This window comes from Herpailurus yagouaroundi, unplaced genomic scaffold (genome assembly GCF_014898765.1).
Source record: "Herpailurus yagouaroundi ecotype Mexico unplaced genomic scaffold, PumYag 159, whole genome shotgun sequence".
NCBI lineage: Eukaryota > Metazoa > Chordata > Mammalia > Carnivora > Felidae > Herpailurus > Herpailurus yagouaroundi.
The window spans coordinates 72,136,032-72,158,261 of NW_024412400.1; the positions used below are offsets into that span (position 1 = coordinate 72,136,032).

Genomic DNA, 22,230 nt, shown 5'->3' on the forward strand with positions numbered 1-22,230 from the left:
CTTCCTTCCTTCCTTCCTTCCTTCCTTCCTTCCTTCCTTCCTTCCTTCCTGGGATCCCATGTTGTATTTAGTTGTCATGTTTCCTTAGTCCTGTCTAATCTTTGATAGTTCCCCAGTCTTTTTTTGTGTGTCTTTAATAATTGTGACACTTTTGAAGAGTATTGGCCAGTTATTTTTGTAGAATTGTCCTCAATTTGGTTTTGTCTGTTTCCTTATAAGTCTGAAGTGTTGCATTTTTGGCAAGAACACCACAGAGGTGATGCGCCCTCCTCAGTGCATGATATTGGGGGCATGTGATGCTGAGGTGTCTTTGTATTGGTGCTGTTAACCTTGATCCCTTTTTAAGGTGGTGTGTCTGCTGGGTTTCTCCACTGTGAAGATTCAGTGTAATTAATAAATAGCTTGGGAGTAATACTTTGAGACTATGCTGGTATCTTGTTTCTCTTCAAAGTTTTGCACGCTAATTAAAAAAAATTTTTTTTATGTTTATTCATTTTTGAAAGGCAGAGAGAGACAGAGCACAAGCAGGGGTGGGGCGGAGAGAGAGGGGGACACAGAATCTGAAGCAGGCTCCAGGCTCAGAGCTGTCAGCACAGAGTCTGACGCGGGGCTCGAACTCATGAACTGCGAGATCATGACCTGAGCCGAAGTCGGATGCTCAACCGACTGAACCACCCAGGCGCCCCAGTTTTGTGCACTAATTTTATCATCTGTCATGGGATCTTGCCTGCCACAATGATTACTGTGGTATGTGCCTAGCAGTGATTTTCTTTTCCCTCATTTAGAAGAGCCAGTTTTATTCATGCTAATGAGCATTAATTTCTATATCCTATAATCATGATAATTTTTCACGTTAAGCTTCTGATATGTTTTTGCCAGAAGAAAAAGTGGTTAGATCATTTTTGAACAAGCAAGTTTATATCCCTAAATGCCTAGGATTATTGTTTGAAAGAAATTTAAAAATTGTTTGCATGTTATGATTTCATTTTGGTAAAAAAATCTATACAATATATGCACATGTGTGTATATGTGTGTATGGGTGTATGCATGTGTGTACATATATGTATGTGTGTGTACATGCATGTGTGGGTATATACATACACGTATACATATATAACTGAGAGTCCAGAAAAATCTGGCAAAATATATTCCAGATTGTTAATAGTAGCTCTTTTCCCGTGGAGGGATTGAGGTGATTTTTATTTTCTTCTTTTTGCTTATCTGTATTTAAAGGTTTTCTATAACAAACATGTGCTACTGTTGTAATGAAGAGACACATTAATTATTTGGAAAGGAAATCCATTGGAAACAGTCATGGAGCTGAGTGTCCTTCCTGCCTTGATTCTCTGTGACTCTACACTGAGCTCATGCTGCAGTCTTCTGTCCTGATTTTCAGTAGTGGTTTACTTTATGAGGCTTATCTGTTGTTGGCTTTTCCAGCCTGACCAATCTTTCCCACCTCTCTATGGTCTTTGGACCACAGCCCAAATCAACCAACTAACCCCAAACCAGCTCAGAATGGGCCTCAAAGCTGAAATGATTGTATGCATTCTGATGCTTTGGTTATTAGCTGCAGGCCCCCTTCTACTAGTAGAGATAATGTAACTTTTTTTTTAATATGAAATTTATTGTCAAATTGGCTTGCAGAGATAATGTAACTTCTGAATTAAATGATATCAGCGTGGGGCGCCTGGGTGGCGCAGTCGGTTAAGCGTCCGACTTCAGCCAGGTCACGATCTCGCGGTCCGTGAGTTCGAACCCCGCGTCAGGCTCTGGGCTGATGGGTCAGAGCCTGGAGCCTGTTTCCGATTCTGTGTCTCCCTCTCTCTCTGTCCCTCCCCCGTTCATGCTCTGTCTCTCTCTGTCCCAAAAATAAATAAACGTTGAAAAAAAAAAAAAGATATCAGCGTGGCATTCTTAGAGGTGGAAATAATTAAACATTTTTGATAACTGTTGTTATTTTTCATTCTTTTCTTTTTTTTTTAAATTTTTTTTTCAATGTTTATTTATTTTTGGGACAGAGAGAGACAGAGCATGAACGGGGGAGGGGCAGAGAGAGAGGGAGACACAGAATCGGAAACAGGCTCCAGGCTCTGAGCCATCAGCCCAGAGCCTGACGCGGGGCTCGAACTGACGGACCGCGAGATCGTGACCTGGCTGAAGTCGGACGCTTAACCGACTGCGCCACCCAGGTGCCCCTCATTATTTTCTTGATTGAATGAAGATGTTAGCTGACTTCCTGTCTTTGTGTCTTTTGCCTGAAAGACCTTGTGTCTTTTGCCTGAAAGACCTTGCAGTTTGATTTCTCTAGTGATTTAGTCTTTGTGTCTTTTGCCTGAAAGACCTTGCAGTTTGATTTCTCTAGTGATTTAGTCTTTGTGTCTTTTGCCTGAAAGACCTTGCAGTTTGATTTCTCTAGTGATTTAGTCTTTGTGTCTTTTGCCTGAAAGACCTTGCAGTTTGATTTCTCTAGTGATCATTTTGGTGGTAGAGGATATGGTAAAATAGCTATTTTAAATTTAACATTTTTTAATGTTTTATTTATTTTTGAGAGAGAGAGAGAGAGAGAGAGGGAGAATGAGAGTGAGTGGGGGAGGGGCAGAGAGAGAGAGAGAGAGAGAGAGAGAGGGAGACAGAATCTGAAACAGGGTCTAGGCTCTGAGCTGTCAGCACAGAGCTCGATTTGGGGCTTGGAATCGGGAACGAGGGCATGACCTAGGCTGAAGTTGGATGCTTAACCAACTGAGCCACCCAGGTGCCCCTTAGCTATTTTAAGAATTAAGCCAAAAGTAAGCACTGAGGTTTTGTGCATTATAGTGTGTGGACCTCTTTCATTGGGGAATGCTAACCTACCATTTCATTCCAGTCGATCCATTTCTATAGACTGTGGTCTGTGTTCACTCAATATTCCATATCTCAGGAAACCACAGAATATCCCTAAAACTCACAGTCCAGCAAAGATATTCTATTTGGACTGTACCGGGTTTAAAAAAAAATTTTAAATTCGAACGTCATTGGTATTTTAGGGCTTGCCCAGGCCCTGTTTCTCTCTATTGTTTGTTACCCCGGTGCTTCACAAATGAAGTTAGTTACTTCATCTGAGTAAGAATTTGGTTTTGCAAGCCCACCTTTATAGCTCCCTTGATATGATGCTTCATGTCCCCTGATAGCAGTGACTTTTCTCTTGTTACACTGATCACAGCTGTTTTCAAGTTGATGTGGCCTGTGCATTAATTTCAGTGAAGGACCACATTAGGCTTAGATCTGGTGTATGGAACAGAAAACTTAAAATATTGGTGACTTTAAATAAAGTAGATGTATATTTCTCTCTCATGTAGAGGATGTAGGGAAGTATCAAGTCTAGGCTAATGGGATGCCCTCATGTTCATCAGGATCTAGACCCTTCCCATATTTCTGCTTCACCCTCCATCCTGGCCTGTGAGTCTAACTTCATGGTCTCTTCATGGTCGTTACTTTTGTCAGCCTTCTCACAGATCCCTAAGCAACACTTCTGTTTACACCTCTCTGGTCAGAACTTGGTCACGTGGCTGTACCATGTGTTGTACAGGAGACTGGAGAGTACGTAAAATTTATTAGCTGGCATCATTGAGTAAAGTCTGTTACTAAAGACGCAGGGGAGAGTGACTACTGGGAGGCAGCTGGTAGCCTCTGCCACAGACTCCTTACCTAAAAGGGATGTTGGGTTGTCTCTTCTTGGAGAGGAAGAGAACGCAGAACTCTCTTATATAGTCTCTTTGTTTCTGTGACTGGAAAGCACTTTTCCATTGCTATCGAAATGTCATCCTGATGCTCCTCTTCCCCTCATAAAATAGATGCAGCTGACTCACGCGTTCTCATCAAAGCCTCTTGTACCCCAGTCGCTTCATGACTTGGTGACCAATTCCTTTTCCACTGGCCTAACGGTGGCATTATAATCATTCATTTATGACTCCAGATTTTATAAGGGAAACTGAGGCCATTAGCTGGTGCTGAATGGCTTATCTAAGTCTCCTGAGCACCATCTTGCCCTTCAACATTCAAGTCAGTCTTCCCGATTACCTTGATGTCCATTCAGGCGAAGTCACAGTTAAGGATCCTTGCCTCAGCTCTAGCTTTAGCTGGTGTATTTTTTTTTATTTTTTAAATCAACAGTGACAATTACTAATTTTTGAATCACTTAAATTTTTACTTTTTATATTTAGGGTTTAAAAGACATTTTTAGAACAATGTTTTTTGGACATAGCTTAAAATTGAAAAGTTATGAGGGGCTGTATAATGAAAAGGAAGTTATTCTTGCTTCTCTGTCTCGTAGTTACTTGATTACTGTCCCCAGAGACAAACAGTATTTTCTGTTTGCACATTTTTATATATATTTTATATTTTTCACAGCAATAGTATAGACATGTATCATGCTTTTAGAATTTTTACCTATAGGCAGTTGGGAACCATCAACACTTAGTTTCCAAATTGTACTCTGAGGCACCCTAGGGTGCTACAGTGAGTTCACAGGTGCACCACAAGATATTTTTAACTCTTCAAGGAAACGACAGTGGTACTTGAACATTGCATGACCTATTTTAGTATATGTGCTGCTGAAGCGAGCACAACATTGCATGACCTATTAACTTGCTGTAGTTTTACTATTTGAGTATCCTATAGTCCTTTCAGTGACTTCACCTCTTTGTGAAGCTGATTTTTCGGTGGTTTCTATGACAAAAGGCAGGTACCATGTGAAGATAAATGTGGAACAGAAAATGAGGGAGGCAGCGTTAACATCTGACTCAAGAAGTTGTGCAGTGCCCAACAGGTGCACACATAAGGGATTGTGGTTAAGAGTGAAATAAAACATTTCTTTCAATTTATGTATATTTTTTCAAATGGTTACTAAATCATTAGAACACAAATATTTATTAAGTTGTTTGGACCTAACTACTAAATAAACAGAGCCCTTAGGCATTTCTTTTGGCTTAGGGCTGCTGTGCAAAAATCATTGGGATGCTTTACGCTGCTGTGTACTGAGAAAGTGGGTAGCTCTGTGTTAATGTTTTTAAGCTAGAGAGGGATGCTATTAGATTGTCTTTTAAAAGATAACTTACAACAGTATGAGAGATTGTGAATTTTTGGGCTAAGCTGATTCAAAACTTACTGTTTTATGAGATGGAAGGAGAGAAGGGGGGAAGGAGAGAAGGGTCCAGGATCTTCAAAGAATACTCCAGGACTCATGATGTGGTTCTGGCCTCATCTTACATACTTTTTTAAAGTCAAGCTACAAATGTGTATAAATGTGTAAATACTTGCTAGTACATTTAATGCATATCTTTGGTATGTCATAAATAGTGTTAAATATTCACATTTTTATTGACTTCCCCTCTTTCCCACCACTTTCACAAGTAGGAGTAAATGAGTCAAGTTCTTTTGTGTCTGAAGTCTGGGACATTGAAGAACCGTCACTAAACCTCAGAGAGCTTGAATTTCCACCTTTTTGGTTTTAGCCCTAGCATTCCTACTTGATGAGAAGTAGGTTGAAAACAGAGCGTTTGTGAAAAATTCTAGGAGTGGGCCTGTTCAACTGTACCTGTAACGGCCAGAAGGCTCTAGTGAACTCCATTTTGCCATTTCCTTCTGAAGTAGGTCCCAGAACAGGGTCTGTGTTCAAGGAGATTTCCCCCACCTAGTGCAGATCTCACAGCACTAGAGCAGCCAAACTGCTCACCTGTAGGGTACAAACTAGTTAATCTGGTCAGGCTGGGAGAACTCTGAGCTGGGCGTCAGAGCCCTGGTCTGATACAGGGATCTTTTCTTCCATGGTGCTTCTTGCCAGCTTAGGCAAGTCACTTCTTGGAAATGGCTATGGTCCCAGCCACTTCTCCCAGGGATCTGAGAGGATCATTGAAGTAGAATTGGGAAAAGATATTAAAAAAATTTTTTTAAGGGGTGCAGGTGGTTCAGTCAGTTAAGCATTGATTTCAGCCTTAAGTCATGGTCTCCAGGTTTGTGAGACCAAGCCCTGCATTGGGCTCTGTGCTGAGTGTGGAGGCTGCTTGGGATTCTCTCTCTCCTCTTTCTATCCCTCCTCTACTTATGTGCTCATGCTCTCTCTCTGTCTCTCTCTCTCAAAAAATAAATAAAATAAAGACTAATTCTATTTATTTATTTATTTATTTATTTATTTATTTATTTATTTATTTATTTATTTATTTTTAGATTTAGAAAAAGAGACCATCCAGGTATTGCCAGTTAATAGCCGTAGTGGAAAGTACCTGTACCTGCTGGGAGAGGTTGGGTGGGGGTCCTAGTCCTACTGGTCCTTAGGGTATAATTTCTCTGTAGGTTCCTCAACCAGATATTTTGGGGAGTGGTAAGACTCTAATTAGAGAAATTTGGAAATTGTAGATTTATACTTAGGACTGTGGGGTCATATATATTTAGGAGAAACCGTAGATTCGTCCCTTAAAATCAGAGTGTAAGTTACTTCTGCTGACTCTTCTCTCATTTGGATAAAAATGTTTGGGAAAGATCATGTCCCCTTCCATCCCATTGAATTAAAAATAAAAACAGGGACACCTGGGTGGCTCAGTCGGTTAAGTGTCCGACTTGGACTCAGGTCACGGTCTCACAGTCTGTAAGTTCAAGCCCTGTGTCGGGCTCTGTGCTGACAGCTCAGAGCCTGGAGCCTGCTTTAGATTCTGTGTCTCCTTCTCTCTCTCACCCTCCCCGACTCATACTGTTTCTCTCAAAAAATAAATAAACGTTAAAAAAAAAAATAAAAACAACTCTAAGTGTAAAGAAGCTCAGCAAAGGGGTTACCTGGGTGGCTCAGTCAGTTAAGTGTCTGACTCGATCTCAGCTCAGGTCTTGCTCTCTCAGGGTCATGAGTTTAGGCTCTGCATTGGGCGTGAAGCCTACTTAGAAGAAGAAAAAAAAAGCCCAGTAAGGTTCTGCTTTTTGCACAACAGCAGTTTTGCTTATTATTAAACACATATCAATTACCAATTAAATAAACCCCGAACCCACAACTACCCTTCTGATGCTCTTGCTTAGCTGTTGTCCGTAGCGTATTGGGGTCTTTAACTTCCTGGAGTCTCCTTTCACAGACATTTACTGAGTGTGTGCTATGTGCTGGGTACTGTGCCGGGGCTGGGGGTATGTAAAGTGAATAAGACTGGTTTCCTGCTGTGGCAGCTTACAGTCTGGAAGCATTTGAAGTTCATATCTTCTCTATACTGAGATTTCATAGAAGGATCCCCACGTGATGTCATGGTCTTTCTGAAACTTATTTCAGGATTGCTTTGCAGCTGGTTAACCAAAGGGAAGGGGAGGTACTTTTGATTATGTTGGTTGTCAGGAATGTAGAGAAGGTGTTGATGGTGATTATGGCGGCTGCTATCTGTGGAGCCCCTAATACCTGCCAGATCCTATATGAGATGCCTTAGAACCTTATCTTGTTTAATCTTTTCAACAATGTTTTGGGGGTACATAACATTATTCATAGCTTGCTCCTGAGGAAAATGAACTTGGAAAGAATTTGCCCAGGATTACATAGTTAGTAAATGACAGAGCAGGATTTTTTTTTGGACTTAGTTTGTCATTGTGTTTGGCCAGGTAAGATTTGACTTAGCATTCAGTGAGTGTGTTTTCTGTGGACAAGAGGCACTTAGATAATATGTTATATGAGCCAAATATGTACACAAAAACAAAAGGGTTGTACTTTGGTTCCTTAAAATTGTCATAAAAGATATAATAAAGATTAAAAAGAATAGAAAAAAGCCCACACACTGTTTTCATTTGTTCAGGTTTCCTTCTATTGCTTGTCTGTGGGCATAACTTTTACAAAGCTGTCATTACCATGAAGATGAATTTTGTATTTTTAATATTGCCATAGGATAAATATTTCCATGTTTCTACATAGTCTAAATAAATATTTAAATAATATTCTGTTGGGTTCAACACCATTCTCATTGAACATTTAGGTTCTAATTTTTAAAATTATAGATATTGGGGCATCCAAATTTTTATTACATGTAGAATGTCTGTGAATCATTTCCTTTAAATAAATGCCTTTAGTGACTTTAAAAAAATTTGAAGATCTAATTGCTTTTATTAAATAATTCATGAATTGGGCATCATTCCATCTAGCAAATAATGCCTTTAGTGACTTCTTAAATTCTTAGAATCATCTTTGACATTGCTTTTTGTCAACTTGAACTCTTATAGCTATCTTATAATGTTGGTTATTTTGATATTTCTGATTCTTAGTATTTGGACCTTTTATTAAAAATTATTGAGACTGTGTTTCCCTGTATCTCATTTTCCGCTTAACACTGCCTTCCTTTTGAGAATTCAGGAGCAGCACTGTATACAAAAAGATACTAAGTTTGTGATTGGAGGCAAACAAGAAGGTAATAACAGAACCTAGATCCTTTGGTTCTCAGGCAGCTGCTTCGTCTGGGAAAATAACTTCTTCCTATCTATAGACCCATGTTTGTGTACCTGTTTATGTGTGGTGTGAGTGGAATATGGCTCAATCGCTCTTTGTCACCATAGTTCCAAACATCTAAATATACAAACATGATCTGGGATCCTGGCATCCATGTGAATGTAAGGCTGAAATGTCCAAGGAAATACTGTGACAAGACATTTCCTTGAGCCTTCACCTAACCTTTAGCAGAGATTAGCCAAGCAGATAGGTGATGACTTGATAAATAACAGGCTAGAGGAGCTCAGTTTTCTTACTGGAAATTCTGCACAGCCTGAGGACAACAGGACTAGTTATATTATGGAGTTTTCCCCTCTGGTTTACAATGCAGTATTTTAATAACTCCTAGAGGGGGAAGGGGACAGAGAGAGAGACGGAGACAGAGAGAGGGAGGTTGACATTTTATTTTTAAAAAATAGCCCTCATTCATTGACTACCCGTTATGTGCCTGATCTCTTGTCTACAATTTCTTACATACCCTTGTATAAACTGTGTGAGGTAAGAGCTGTTATCTCCATTCTACACGTGAGGAAACTAAGGTTTAGAGAGTTTGTGACTTGCTCAAAGTTACATTAAATTTTGGAGCTGGGATCGAACCTTGGGTTATCACTTCTGAAATCCTGTGCTTTCTTCCATCTTACAGTGTTACGAAAGACATTCCAACCCATTCTTATGCAATCAGGAGCCTGGTACCCGGCAAATCATAATTAACAATTTATTCCTTTAAAAATCTTTAAGAATTGAATATCTAGCACATGTATCTATTTTAATTGTAAAGCTGTATGATAGGACTCAGTCTTTATACATGTGTCACTTATTAGTAAGTATTCACAACTTAGGAAAGATGGTAGACCTACATTTACTCCTGGTTTGGGGCAGATGGATGGTTGTCAGAGGAGGGAATCGTAAATGTCATGACCTTTGTTTGTCACTGCTGTGGATTTCTGGCTTTCCCAGTGAGTGCTGCCTTGGTGTAGAATGTTTTCTCTTCACTTCTTGTTCTTTGTTTTTGTTTTCTCCTCAGATCTAGATACTGATGACGATTTAAATAGCGACGATTATGAATATGAAGATGAAGCCAAACTTGTTATATTCCCAGACCACTATGAAATAGCACTACCAAATATTGAGGAGTTACCAGCCCTGGTCAGTGAGTGTGCACGGCTGCTAGCTAGATACGCGTGACTCTCTGTGTCAGGTGTGTGTGCGTGTGCGGTGTGTGTGCATGTGGAGGTGGGGAAGGAGGGTTGAATGAGAGAAGAGGAGAATGAGCACGATCATGAGCATACTGCTTCTTCTCTGTGAAAGGGTCTTGCAGGGTGAGGTTTCAGTAGTGTTGGGTCAGATACCCTTTGCTGTGCGTTACTTCCGGTGCTGTACAAACATTGGGTTGGCCTCCCCCCAGGTGGCCTGGCTCCCCACTCCTGCTCCGTGAGCTGGTCCCCTGTCTCCCCACCATGGTGGGCTGGCCTCCGCCAGGCGAGCTGGCGTCTTGCTGCTTGTAGTTCACAGTCTGTTGCTTAGATTTTCACACTGTGCCCCTGAGATATGCAGGGGCTGCTGGAGAGGGGTGTCTTCTCATGAGAGGAGTGGCTGTATTTTTATATCTTCTGCATGTTAGCCCTCTGTGTGAGATTTTGTTTGGGGGAGAAATAAGGACTTCTCTGCCAAAACAACCGCAACACGATTATAAAAATAACCAAACGTTTACAAATCACAAGTCTGCGGGAGCTCTGTGGTAATGTGAGACTCCTTGAAAGTTTTGTTCCTCATGAGGACTAAGATTACTTTCTAGGTTTTAACATTTAGATTTAGTGGTGGATTTCTTTTCTCTTCCCTTCTCTTGTTTTTTTGTTTTTTGTTTTTTGTTTTTTTTTTTTTTGTGGAACGACTTTCATCTTCCTGAGCAGTTGTGAGGAAGCCAGGTTCTGTTTTAGTTTGAGGCTGTGAAGGGGCGTGGAGCTCCTACAAGGACACAACTGTGTTTCCTGTTCTTTCCTGTATCGTCTCCCTCACTCCATCCTTCTCTGCTTTGTTCTCTTCCCTTTCTTTTCCTCTTTTCCAATCTGTGCATACCCTGAATTGTCAGAGCCTGGCCACCAGTAGTAGTGGGGTCAGGGTCAGTTGAGTTTAGGTATGCTAGTTCTTTTTTTTCCCCTCCTCACACTCCAGAACAAAAGCCAGGTGTTTAGGTCCCGGAATCTTCAGGACATTGTGTGACTCTGTGTCCACAGCCACCTGCTCACTTGCCTCTGCCAGGAGGGGGAGGGTGTTTGTGCTTGGGGTTCCCATGTCATTAGGGACCAGGTTTCTACCATACAACCTCTTTTGCCCCTGACCTACTTTATCCCTAAATACAAGACCACAGAAATGAAAATGTTGTGTATTTACCTATTGTAGTTCTTTCCTTTAATTATTATATGTGACCTATCCTTTTTAGTGCTAAGTGCAAAGTGTTTAGCAGTGCACAGAGAATTAAATTACCTCTCCTTTCTCCAGTTCCCTGTGTTGACTCATGTGGCTGTTACCAAGGATAAAATATGAGTGGGCAAAATGGTCTTACCTCGTCCCATTACCTGAAATTATATACTAAAGCTTGTATCTCCATGATACTGAGAGTACTTACTGCCTGCCCTTGTTTAATAAAACTCTTATATCTGCTGTTGGAAAAGAAAGAAAGAAGCACATTGTGAATAAATGTCATGAGAAATAGTTTTTCTCTCGCTCACTTATGAAGGAAAAGTCTGTGTGATAAAAGTTGATGAAAGAGCCTTTAAGTGTTTTTTAATTATTCTTATATTCACAATATACTTTGATCTCACTCACTTAAGAAGGAAAAGTCTGTGTGAAAAAAGTTGATGAAAGAGCCTTTAAGTGTTTTTTAATTATTCCTGTATTCACAATATAATTTGAAGTGTGAATACTTTTAGTTAAAATTGAAGTGTCATAGGAATCTGAATCCAGCAATAAATGTTATAATTTTTAACACAGAATCTTTTAGAATTAAGAAATACTTAAAAAGAATTTTTAAAAAAGGGGAGAGGGAGGATTATTTGGAAGTTGGGGTGGAGAGATTGAAGTAAACACCTGTATTTATCTGATGGTAAAATAATAGGATTTATTTATTTATATAATAGGATTTATTTATTTATTTATTTAAACCTAGCTCCTGTATTTTCTTTTTATGCTTCTGCTACATATTTGGTGTTTGATATTCTCTTTTTAAGCTTTTAAATTACAAACATTATTGAGCTCAAAATCACCAACCAGATGACTCTTGCTTCATCTTTTGAGCTTCTCAGCACAGAAAAAATTGCGTTTAAGATAGGAACTCCTTGGATGGTCCCGGACAGTTAAACCACCTCTCAGTGATGCAGAGTTCACAGACACATAGCATTTGAAGCTCAGTAGGGATCTTACAGCCTGAAATCTAATGCCGCATTTTAGATACCAGGAACTCAAGCAGTGGTGTGCTTGTAAATATTTAGCAACCAGCTCCCTGGGGGAAAAGCCCTGCTTTGTAGTGTTTGATGATTTCCATGGTGTAAATATTCCCACCATGGCTGATTTCAGGCTAACATGATGTCTCTGAATGCAGTGTTGAGAAGAGAACGCGCAGTAGCACACCATTAAACAGAATTTCCACCAGTCACGTAACGTAGATGTAAATAACCTCAAGAGCACACGGAAGATCGGAAGTTATAGTAGAACAGGAAGTGAAGGGTTTTGAATATTTGTTACCTTTTAAAAATGTATTTTACTTAATTGTAAGTTTTTGTAATTTAATTACAAAACTAATGGCTGTGCTTAAGAACCGTCTTGCAGAATTTCTTAAAATTTAACAATCAATTTTGTAAGGCAGTTTGACAGTTCCAGAACACTACTGAATTTGAAGCCTATGGAGACCTGGGATGGAGCCAGGACTAGTATCACGTTCTTTCTCTTCACTCTGGACAACAAATCCAGGGAACCAGAGAAAGATAATTCATAGTATAATTACAGGATAATGGATTCTGATCTTCAGCTGTGATCCATACAAACGGTCACTAAGTGATTTCAGATGATACTCTGAAAACACTAGATCAGTATTTTATAGTGGCCCAGAAGTTTAAGGAAATTTTGTTGAATGTCACCAAGAAGCGTATTCAAAGAAAAGAGAGAATATAGTCAAATCTTGGTCAACATTATTGTGCATTGCAAACCAGAGCACTTTAAAAAGATCTAATGGGGTGGAGAAGATTCAGAGGAGGACAGGGAAGGGATTGAGGTAGTCATTGAAGCAACAAAGAGATTGTAATAACAGACCAGACTAAAAAGATTCGGATGTGTAGTTAGAAGTGCTAAGGCAGCACAGAAGTGTTAAGGCAGTCCAAACCCATAGAATCAGGAAGGGGGTTTATGGTGACCTCAGCCCTGTTTTCTAGGGTCATTCCTGGAATGAAGTGGGAGATGAATTTTGATAATTGAAAGAAAAGACTAATTGTATGTATAAAAGTGTTTGTAGTGAGAGATGAATGGGAATATCTCTTAAATTTTTTCTTTAATGTTTATTTTTGAGGGAGAGAGAGACAGAGAAAGACAGAGAGAGACAGAGCATGAGGGGGGGAGGGGGGGAGATGCAGAATCGGAAGTAGGCTCCAGGCTCTGAGCTGTCAGCACAGAGCCCAATGTGGGGTTTGAACTCACGAACCATGAGATCATGACCTGAGCCAAAGTCTGACGCTTAACTGACATGGCCACCAGGTGCCCCAGGAATAGCTCTTTAATAGGTTTAGATATATTTATGGATGCCTGACGTGTAATGGAGTATAAGCTTTTTTTAAAAAAAATGTTTATTTATTTTGAGAGAGAGAGAGAGAGAATGAGAGTGAGAGAGAGAGCAAGCCCATATGAGTCAGGGAGGGGCAGAGAGAGAGGGAGAGAATCCCAAGCAGGCTCCATGCTGTCAGCACAGAGCCTGATGTGAGACTCGATCTCAGGAACTGTGAGCCGGAATCAAGAGTCGGACGCTTAACCAACTGAGCCACCTAGGCGCCCCGGAGTATGAGTTTTTTTGAAGGCAGAGACCTCTTCCTTATTCCTGACTGTGTCATCACTTGGTAGTACCTTGCAGTTTTATGCCACAGAAGGATAGGATTTGATGTTCACAGCAGACCGCTCTGGCTGCTGTGCAGAAGAGGGGCAGGAGTAGGAGAAAGGAAACTGCAAGGAGGCTGCTGTGTAGCCGTCTGGGTGAGCTGTCTTAGTGGCTGGGACAAGAGGAGTGTGGTTGAAGTTGAGAAGAGGAAGGTTCCAAATAGAGTTTGCATGTAGGAGTGATAGGAATTGCTCATGGTTTGGGTGGGGGTGGATGGCAGCTGAGGGAACTTCCTTCCTTGTCTCTTAATGAATTCTAGGGCCACCCAGGGGAAAATACTCTGCATGAAGTTCAGCTAATTGTGTGGGATCTTAGTGATGTAGAATACAAACCTAAATTGAAAAAAAACCCATTAAAACCATTCAGTGGCTTTTATTATATTCAGAGTTGGGCATTCATCGCCACTATCTCATTGTAGGATATTTTCATTAGCCCGCAGCCATCACCCCTCAACCTGTCATCCCTCCCAGCCTCTGGCAATTACTAATCTACTTTCTGTCTCTGTGGAACTGCCTGTTCTGGACGTTTCATATAAATGGAATCATACGATGTACATAGTTCTTTGTGGCTGGCCTTTTTTAAACCTTACATATATTTTCAAGATTCACTCATGTTGTAGCATGTATCAGGACTTCATTCTTTTTCATTATTGAATTTCCAGTGTGTAGACACATATGATATTTTATTTATCCACTTATCATTAACAGGAATTTGGGTTGTTTCTGCTTTTTGGATGTTATAAATAATACTTCTGTGACATATGTGTACAATAGTCTTTGTATGGGTACATATTTTCATTTATCTAGAATACATACCTAGGAGTTGAATGCTAGGTTATATGGTAACTCTGTTTAACCATCTGATGCCTAGGTATATTTAACCATTTGAGGAGCTGCCAAACTGTTTGCCAAAGTGGCTGTACTATTTTACATTCCCACCAGAATATGTTTTTAAAGACAGCTAGAGATAGTTTTTATAGCATTAAGTAAATGGCAAATGTGGTGATAAGGCATATGTCCAGGATCATAACGGTTTGGGAGAAAGCAGAGAATTTGCATCCCCTTCCCCTGTGGTCAGTTGGTGCCAAGCTGGACATCACAGATTTGCTCATGATGTCGACTGATCTGGCACAGAGACACCTAGGCCTGTCCCCATCCAGGGTCACATTTGCACCAGATTAAGAAATGGAGCTGTGCTGCTTGCATTCCATTCAAATGCCCTTGACCACATGCCATTGTGTGATGAGTTGAGGATATTGGATATCTGGGTGTATATTTGTTAGGAGGAAAACACACCAGTTGGGTAAATCCTAGGCATTCCTGTAGCTAATGTCACTCTTGTAAATTGTTCGCCGTATACTTTTCACTCAGCTTGCTAAGAAATCGTTAAATCTGACTCCTGTGCTTGGGTTTACAAACTGGATTTGGTTTCTTGCTATCTTGTGTCATTATCAATAATATTGCACACTCCAGGTTAGGGATTAAACCTAGCTAGATTGATGGAGAAAGTGCTGGAACTAGCTAACTAGGATCTTGCTTTTATGGCAACTGCTGTTTGAATTTTCTTGGATTAGCCTGTATTTATTAATAAAGTTTTAAATTTCTTTTCTAGAAGTTGATGTTCTCTCAAACTGTTTTTACATATGATACCTGGGTTTGTCTTACAGGTAACAATTGCTTGTGATGCAGTTCTCAGCTCAAAATCTCCATATAGAAAGCAGGACCCAGACACATGGGAAAATGAATTGCCAGTATCCAAATATGCCAATAACCTTACCCAGTTGGACAATGGAGTCAGGATTCCTCCAAGGTGAGCATCAGCTGGTGAAATGGAACTTTACCCCTTAAAACTGGGCAAAGGAATATTTACTTTTCTACCTTTTCTCTGAATTAGCAGTTACACATATTTTACCAGATGCCTTTGATTAAAAATAAGCTCAAAATTCTTTCCAAAAATATCTTTACCTTTGTGGATTCTGAACATGTCTAGCCCATACCCCTGAGCCCATCCCACCCCTAGGTTTCCAGTGGCAGGTACCTGCAACTCTTTGCTTGAGGGCTTTCTCTGGCTGCTTGAGGCTAGGTAGGCCTGGCCATGTGTCAGTTAGAAATGCCACAGAGTTGGGGCGCCTGGGTGGCTCAGGTGGTTAAGCATCCAACTTCGGCTCAGGTCATGATCTTGTGGTTTGTGGGTATGAGCCCCATGTCAGGCTCTGTGCTGACAGCTCAGAGCCTAGAGCCTGCTTTGGATTCTGTGTCTCCCTGTCTCTCTGCCCCTCCCCTGCTCATGCTCTGTCTCTGTCTCTCTCAAAAATGAACATTAAAAAAAATTAAAAAAATTAGAAAGAAATGCCACAGAGTTAATGTTCCTTCCTATCCTCCTGGAACAGCCCTCAAACCCTCAACCAGTGGCTGTGGAGTGGATGGATAAATACCCTGGACCCTTACCCCTTGAGTGGGCCTATCTCCTGGAGTTCCCCAACTGGACTGAGCCCCAGTTGCCCATGATGGTCATCTTGTTGACATGCCTGGACTGACTTCCCAACCTTTCCAGTCTTATGTTCTTACAGTACTTCTTGGGATCACCTCCTAAACAAGCTATTTACATTCAGATCTTTGTTTCAGAGTCTGCTTCTAGGGGACCCCAACTTATAAAAGTCTTTGGTTGTCTCATTTTTGGCTGGAATGTTCTTTGGTCTACATTAGCATCTCCTATCAGGTCTGTTGTGTTTCAGAGGCAGGTACTCGAGACAAAGAGTGGATGGATTAGGAGGGTGTCTAGTCTTGTTGAATCCTGCCTGTACTGAATTCCCATTCTGTGTGGTCTTAGGGGAAGACAGACTACTTCTGGGCCTCAGTTTCTCCCTTTGACAATGGTGTTTATTAGAATTAGGAGATCAAACTTCTGGAAGATACCTAGCACATACCCGACACTTAACCTTCAGTGAAGTTGACATTCTTTCTACTTAATACAGATTTACTGTGTAGTAGCATTTGTTTAAACTAGTTTTATTAAGTGTGGCTAATGCTTTAGAACTTTACATGTTTGTATACATGGGATCCTTAGTATCTTAGATTTACGTATTATTTATTAGTGTCCCTCACGTCGGAATTTTAAGGAAATGACCTCCCCTCCCAACCTCAGGTTCTGTGTCAGTTTTCTAAAACCCATTGTGGAGACAACGGTACTGATTGGTCCTGCTGCTCTGAGAGGGGTGACAATATTTTGAAGGGAGAAAAGGAGGAAAGAAGCACTGGTTTCTGTTGTCCACTGACCGTTTCCTGTGACCCCCAGCTTGAGACACTCTGTTTTCTTAGATGTTAATTTTCTAACTATGCTCTGAGTTCTGGCCATACCAACTGCTCTTCAATGACTTTTTCAGTGGTTGGAAGTGTGCCAGGTGTGACCTTCGGGAAAACCTCTGGTTGAATCTGACCGATGGCTCCGTGCTGTGTGGGAAATGGTTCTTTGACAGCTCCGGGGGCAATGGCCACGCGCTGGAGCATTACAGAGACATGGGATACCCTCTGGCTGTGAAACTGGGAACCATCACTCCTGACGGGGCAGGTGAGTGTGCCTTTACTGACCTGGGGAACTTGCAGTGGCTCCGTCTTCATTTAACCAGTGCCTTCATTCCCAGGGTGGAGGGTGGAGGGTGGAGGCCATGACATAGCCCACGTTTGAATCTTGATTCTGCTTCGTACTAGCTGTGAGGTCTTGGGCAAGTTTTCAAATACTTCTCAGCTTCAAGTTCCTCATCTTGAGGATGATCAGGGCATCTCCCTCATAGGGGAGGGAGGCTAATGTGTATAAAGTATTTAGCCCAGTTCATACAGTTAAGGCCTTAATAAAAGTTAGTTGCTACTGTTCACTCTTATTATTATCTTTTTGTATATCTCTTGGTTAAGAGGACAGGGGTAGGAACCAAGACCTGTGAAGTGAACAGGGATAATCAAACCATAGTAGAGGGAAGCCCTAGAATTCATTAGGGGTTAGTATCGTTTCAGGAACAAATGGGTTCATTATGGAGAAGAGGGGTTTTAAAGGCTGTTGTGTGACATCAGCTGGCAGCAAAAGGGTTGGATTTGGTTCCTGCTTGTACTGTCAGCTTCAGAGTTGGCTGTCTTTATGCTCTCACACTGTATGCTCTCAAGTGTTACTTTTTAGCCACGTTTGTTTAGTTAATTCCATCTACCATTTTGTGATGGAAAAGGGAAATCATATCAGGAACAATAACAAGAAACTTAAATACTGGGCAATGGCCATTAGAATCCATCATGTAAGTGTCATTGAAAACGTTTACTAAGCATAGATCTGGACCAACAGCTAGGTCAGTCTTCTTCATCTTTCCAAGCTTTAGTCTCTGTTTCTTCTTCATTTTAAGGTAAGATGATTTTTTTTAAGAGACGTACAAAGACATTTGTCTTTTCTTCTGTTCTCTTTCTAGGACTGAGTTAGCCTGCTTCAGAGTTAATTGGTTAGGGTGTTTTCACCAAATGTGGCATACTTCTTGTCTACCATGCCTTTTCCATCAAACAGGTTTTGTTTTTCATTTGTTTTATAATTGAGGGCTGACAGTTTAGTCATGTCAAGACCTTTTGATTCACATTTTGGATTATTTTCCTGCTTCCACAGTTAGTGGACTAATGTCTAACTCATTAGAGATAAGTAGCTGCAAAAGTCCCAATTCCTGGTCCCAAACCTTCCTCCCGCAAATGGATAAACCTCTCCACAAGCCAGGTTGAATCCTAAGAGTTCTAGGATCTGAAGAAGAAATTCAGGACCTGAACTTGGGTTGGGGGTTACAGCAAGTTTCTTACAAGTCTTCCCTATGTTGAATGACTGCTGTATGAGGCAACCATCATTGTCCTTTTAGGGGGCTACAGAGGGAAGGGTTTATAATGTAGGAATTCTAATGGGCAAAATTGCAAGGGGAGAATAATTTGGATGTGTCTTCTTTCTATGTTGTTTTTTGTAGTGCTTTGATAAGACCAGTTATTAGAAGTCCAGTTCTTGGAACAACCTAAGACTACAACTATTTGTATACATGGCTTAGTTCTCAAATTTCAGTTGTTTTAGGGCAAAGCTCTGTCTTACTCATCTTTGGGTTCTGTATGAAATCTTACACATGGTATGCCCAAATACTTTTGTTAAATAAACCAACTGGTATGTAAGTATTTAAATAATTAAATTCTATTTAAATGTATGCTAGTAATAAAGGCAGGGGTTAATTCGGTTCTCTGTGCATCTTTAAATTTCCAGAAGCCTTGTTTCCGCATGACACTTACTTTCAAACTATGATTTAGAGTACATCTAAAGCTTTTTTCCTTACAGCTTGAGGAAGGAATGTTTTATATTTGCCCCTTGATTAGACCAGAAGCAGATATTTAGTGTAACATATTTAGAAAACAGAAAAGCTTAGAGAAGTAAATAAAAATCACTAGTAATACCATTTGGCAAATCACTTCTAACAATTTGGGTATTTCCTTTTAGTTTTTTTTCCATGTTTTAAGGCCTTGATAAATTCTTTCTTTAAAATTTTTTAATTAACATTTTTAGAAATTTTATCTATTTGGGAGAGAACACGAGTGCACAAGTCGGGGAGGGGCAGAGAGAGAGGGAAGAGAGAGAGAATTCCAAGTAGGCTCAGTGCTGTCAGTGCAGAGCCAGATGCGGGGCTCAAGCCCATGAACTGTGAGATCATGACCTGAGCCAAGATCAAGAGTTAGAAGCTTAACTGACTCAGCCACCCAGGTGCCCCAAGGCCTTGATCAATTCTTACACAACACTCAACAGCACCCTCAACCCCTGCCCCACATTTTCACAAAAATGGAATCATAGTGTATAAAATTTTATTCCTTATTTTCCTCTATTTAACATTAAATATGTATATATTCCATGTTATTAAATATTCTTCAATAAATATTCTATGATAGTTCCATAAATTATTTCACTATTCTCCTATGAGTTGTTATAATTTTTTTGCTATTCTGATGAGTATCCTTACATATATGGAAATCTTTGGATGTTTGTCTAATGATATATTTAGGATAAATTCTTATGGACAAGGATTGATCCTTTTACATTTTCAATTGCTGAATTTCTTTTAAACAGTCATAGTAATTTACTTCTCAGCAGGGTATGAGAATACTCATTTTAGCCAATCTTTGACAACTTTCAGTATTCACAATTTCTTTTAAATGTTTGTTTATTTTTGAGAGAGAGAGAGCAAGCAGGAGAGGGGCAGAAAGAGAGGAGGACAGAGGATCCCAAGCAGGCTCTGCGCTGACAGCTGAGAGCCTGTCATGGGGCTTGAACTCATGAACCGTGAGATTGTGACCTGAGCTGAAGTCAGACGCTTTACCAACTGAGCCACCCAGGTGCCCCAAGTATTCACAACTTTTAAAAACCTTTGCTATGGGGCGCCTGGGTGGCGCAGTTGGTTAAGCGTGTGACTTCAACCAGGTCACGATCTCACGGTTCATGAGTTCGAGCCCTGTGTCGGGCTCTGGGCTGATGGCTCAGAGCCTGGAGCCTGTTTCCGATTCTGTGTCTCCCTCTCTCTCTGCCCCTCGCCCATTCATGCTCTGTCTCTCTCTGTCCCAAAAATAAATAAACGTTGAAAAAAAATTTTTTTTAAAAACCTTTGCTAATCTTGTATCTTGTTTTCTTTTGCATTACTAGTAAGGCTAAACATTTTTCATAGTAATTTTGGCCGTTTGTAGTTCTATTTGTGAATTTTGTTGGTTGATTTTCTAGTAGTGTATGTGTAGGTGTTCCTTATTTGTTTAAAAAAACTCTTTAGCTTCTAAGAATATTAATTCATTATCTGCCACAGTTAAGTGCTTTTTTTGGTTTTGTTTTGTTTTTTTTAAAATGTTTGAGAGAGAATGCGTGCCTGCACATGCAAGTGGTGGAGGGGCAGAGAGAGAGAGAGAGAGAGAGAGAGAGAGAGAGAGAGAGATTCCAAGCAGGCTCTGTGCTGTCAGCATAGAGCCCTACTCGGGACTCAATGTCACTAACCAGGAGATGATGACCTGGGCCCAAATCAAGAGTTAGACGCTTAACTGACTGAGGCACATGGGTTCCCCTGTTTTTTTTCGTAGAGGAGGGACAACTTTCAGGGTTTTTCCTCTCATGTAATTGAGAACATTTGAATAAGTACTTCTGTTTCTATCATAGAAGGCATAAGACAACCAGCGATGTAGATCATATAGCTTGTGATGAGGGTTCTTGAATTGATTCACCTGCAATAATGTTCACTTTTTGAAGAAAGATCAGGGTTTGATTTCTGCTTGCCTCATGCAGTGTTGCACAATGATTATTTTTAGTCTAATTATCATATTAGTTTACGGATGTATCAATTTTAGTTTCTTTTAAGTCTGTTTAATAGATTGCTAACTATAACTCATTTATTTTAAAGTCAAATAAATTAATGAAAACATACCTGAAGTTTGCCTTAATGTCTGATGATGAGCCTTGTGGACATTGAGGCCTAGGAGGGTATGGTGCCCCCTGTCTATGGTGGCCACCTCCTGGTGAAGGTACCACTGCCAAGGGTCCCATTTCCATATTCGCTGGGTTCATCCAGGCTAATTCAACTCACAAGAAAGTGTTTATTTTTTAGTTTATAGTGAGAACCACAACTGCCTGTAAGTGGGATGTTTATGTTGGCTTGACCAGTACATTCCTTCCCTGTGGGGAGCTGACTTATATTTAGAATATTGCTTAGTGCACGTGGAATCCAAGCAGGTTGCGGACTCAAGTATTTAATGGCAATGTGATCTGATCATCTGGTTTCCTTCTCCCCAATAAGGATATACCTGTTCAGTGAGAAACTCCTACTCACCTTGAGGTCACAACCTAGAATTAGTTCTTCCAAGAAGCCTGGACCATGCAAGCTAGGCCATTGTGGTGGCATGGGTAGTAAAAATGGGCCCCGTATTAAATTCCATTCTGGGTTTCCATGGGTACAGTGACAAACCAAGAAACAGATCACTGTACAAACAAACAAATACAAAACTTTCCTCTGTGGGAGGAGACATTGATTTGGCAAAGCAAGGATGAGGTTCTTGGTAGGAAGGGGCTGAGGAAGGACAGAGGCAGGAGAGGGTGTTTTGTTCTTCTGTTGTGAAACTAGTTTACCTAAGAAGAAGCTATAATGCCTTGGTGGCTGCAGGAGAAGCTTCTGGAGATGCCCACAGCAGCTGTGAAATAGCCTGTCCCACCAACCCCTGTGCCAACTCAGTACATCTCAGGATGGTCTTTCCTGAGTCCATTTCACATTTTTTTTTTCTATGACTACATGTCTCATGTCATTTATAAATTCTTCATGATTGCCAAAAGGGTCACAGTTCCTTTTTAGATTTCTTGTATGTTACTCACAGAACTGTTTTTATCATTGTGGTAAAAAATAACTATCATGTCTGACCAAATCTTTGGAGCAGTTAATGACTGGAGGTAGGAAACATTAATTTCTCATTATGGCATGAGCCTAACAAGAACTATAGAGTACTGTGTGATGTTCACTTATTTCAAAATCCTAAGCCAATGCCATCAGTTCAGTTCTGGCAATTTTATTATTTTCTAATAAAGTTCAAATAATTAGAGTCTTAAA

General features: G+C 40.4%; 1 protein-coding gene across 1 annotated transcript in view; it reads left to right on the plus strand.

The window, feature by feature from the left end:
• USP13 (ubiquitin specific peptidase 13) overlaps positions 1-22,230 on the plus strand; it is a 115,109-nt gene that overhangs the window by 35,115 nt on the left and 57,764 nt on the right. Inside the window, exons 4-6 of the mRNA XM_040480830.1 lie at positions 9,501-9,622; positions 15,280-15,422; positions 16,996-17,180. Of these exons, the coding sequence (XP_040336764.1) occupies positions 9,501-9,622; positions 15,280-15,422; positions 16,996-17,180 (450 nt within the window). The remainder of the gene's footprint in view (positions 1-9,500; positions 9,623-15,279; positions 15,423-16,995; positions 17,181-22,230) is intronic.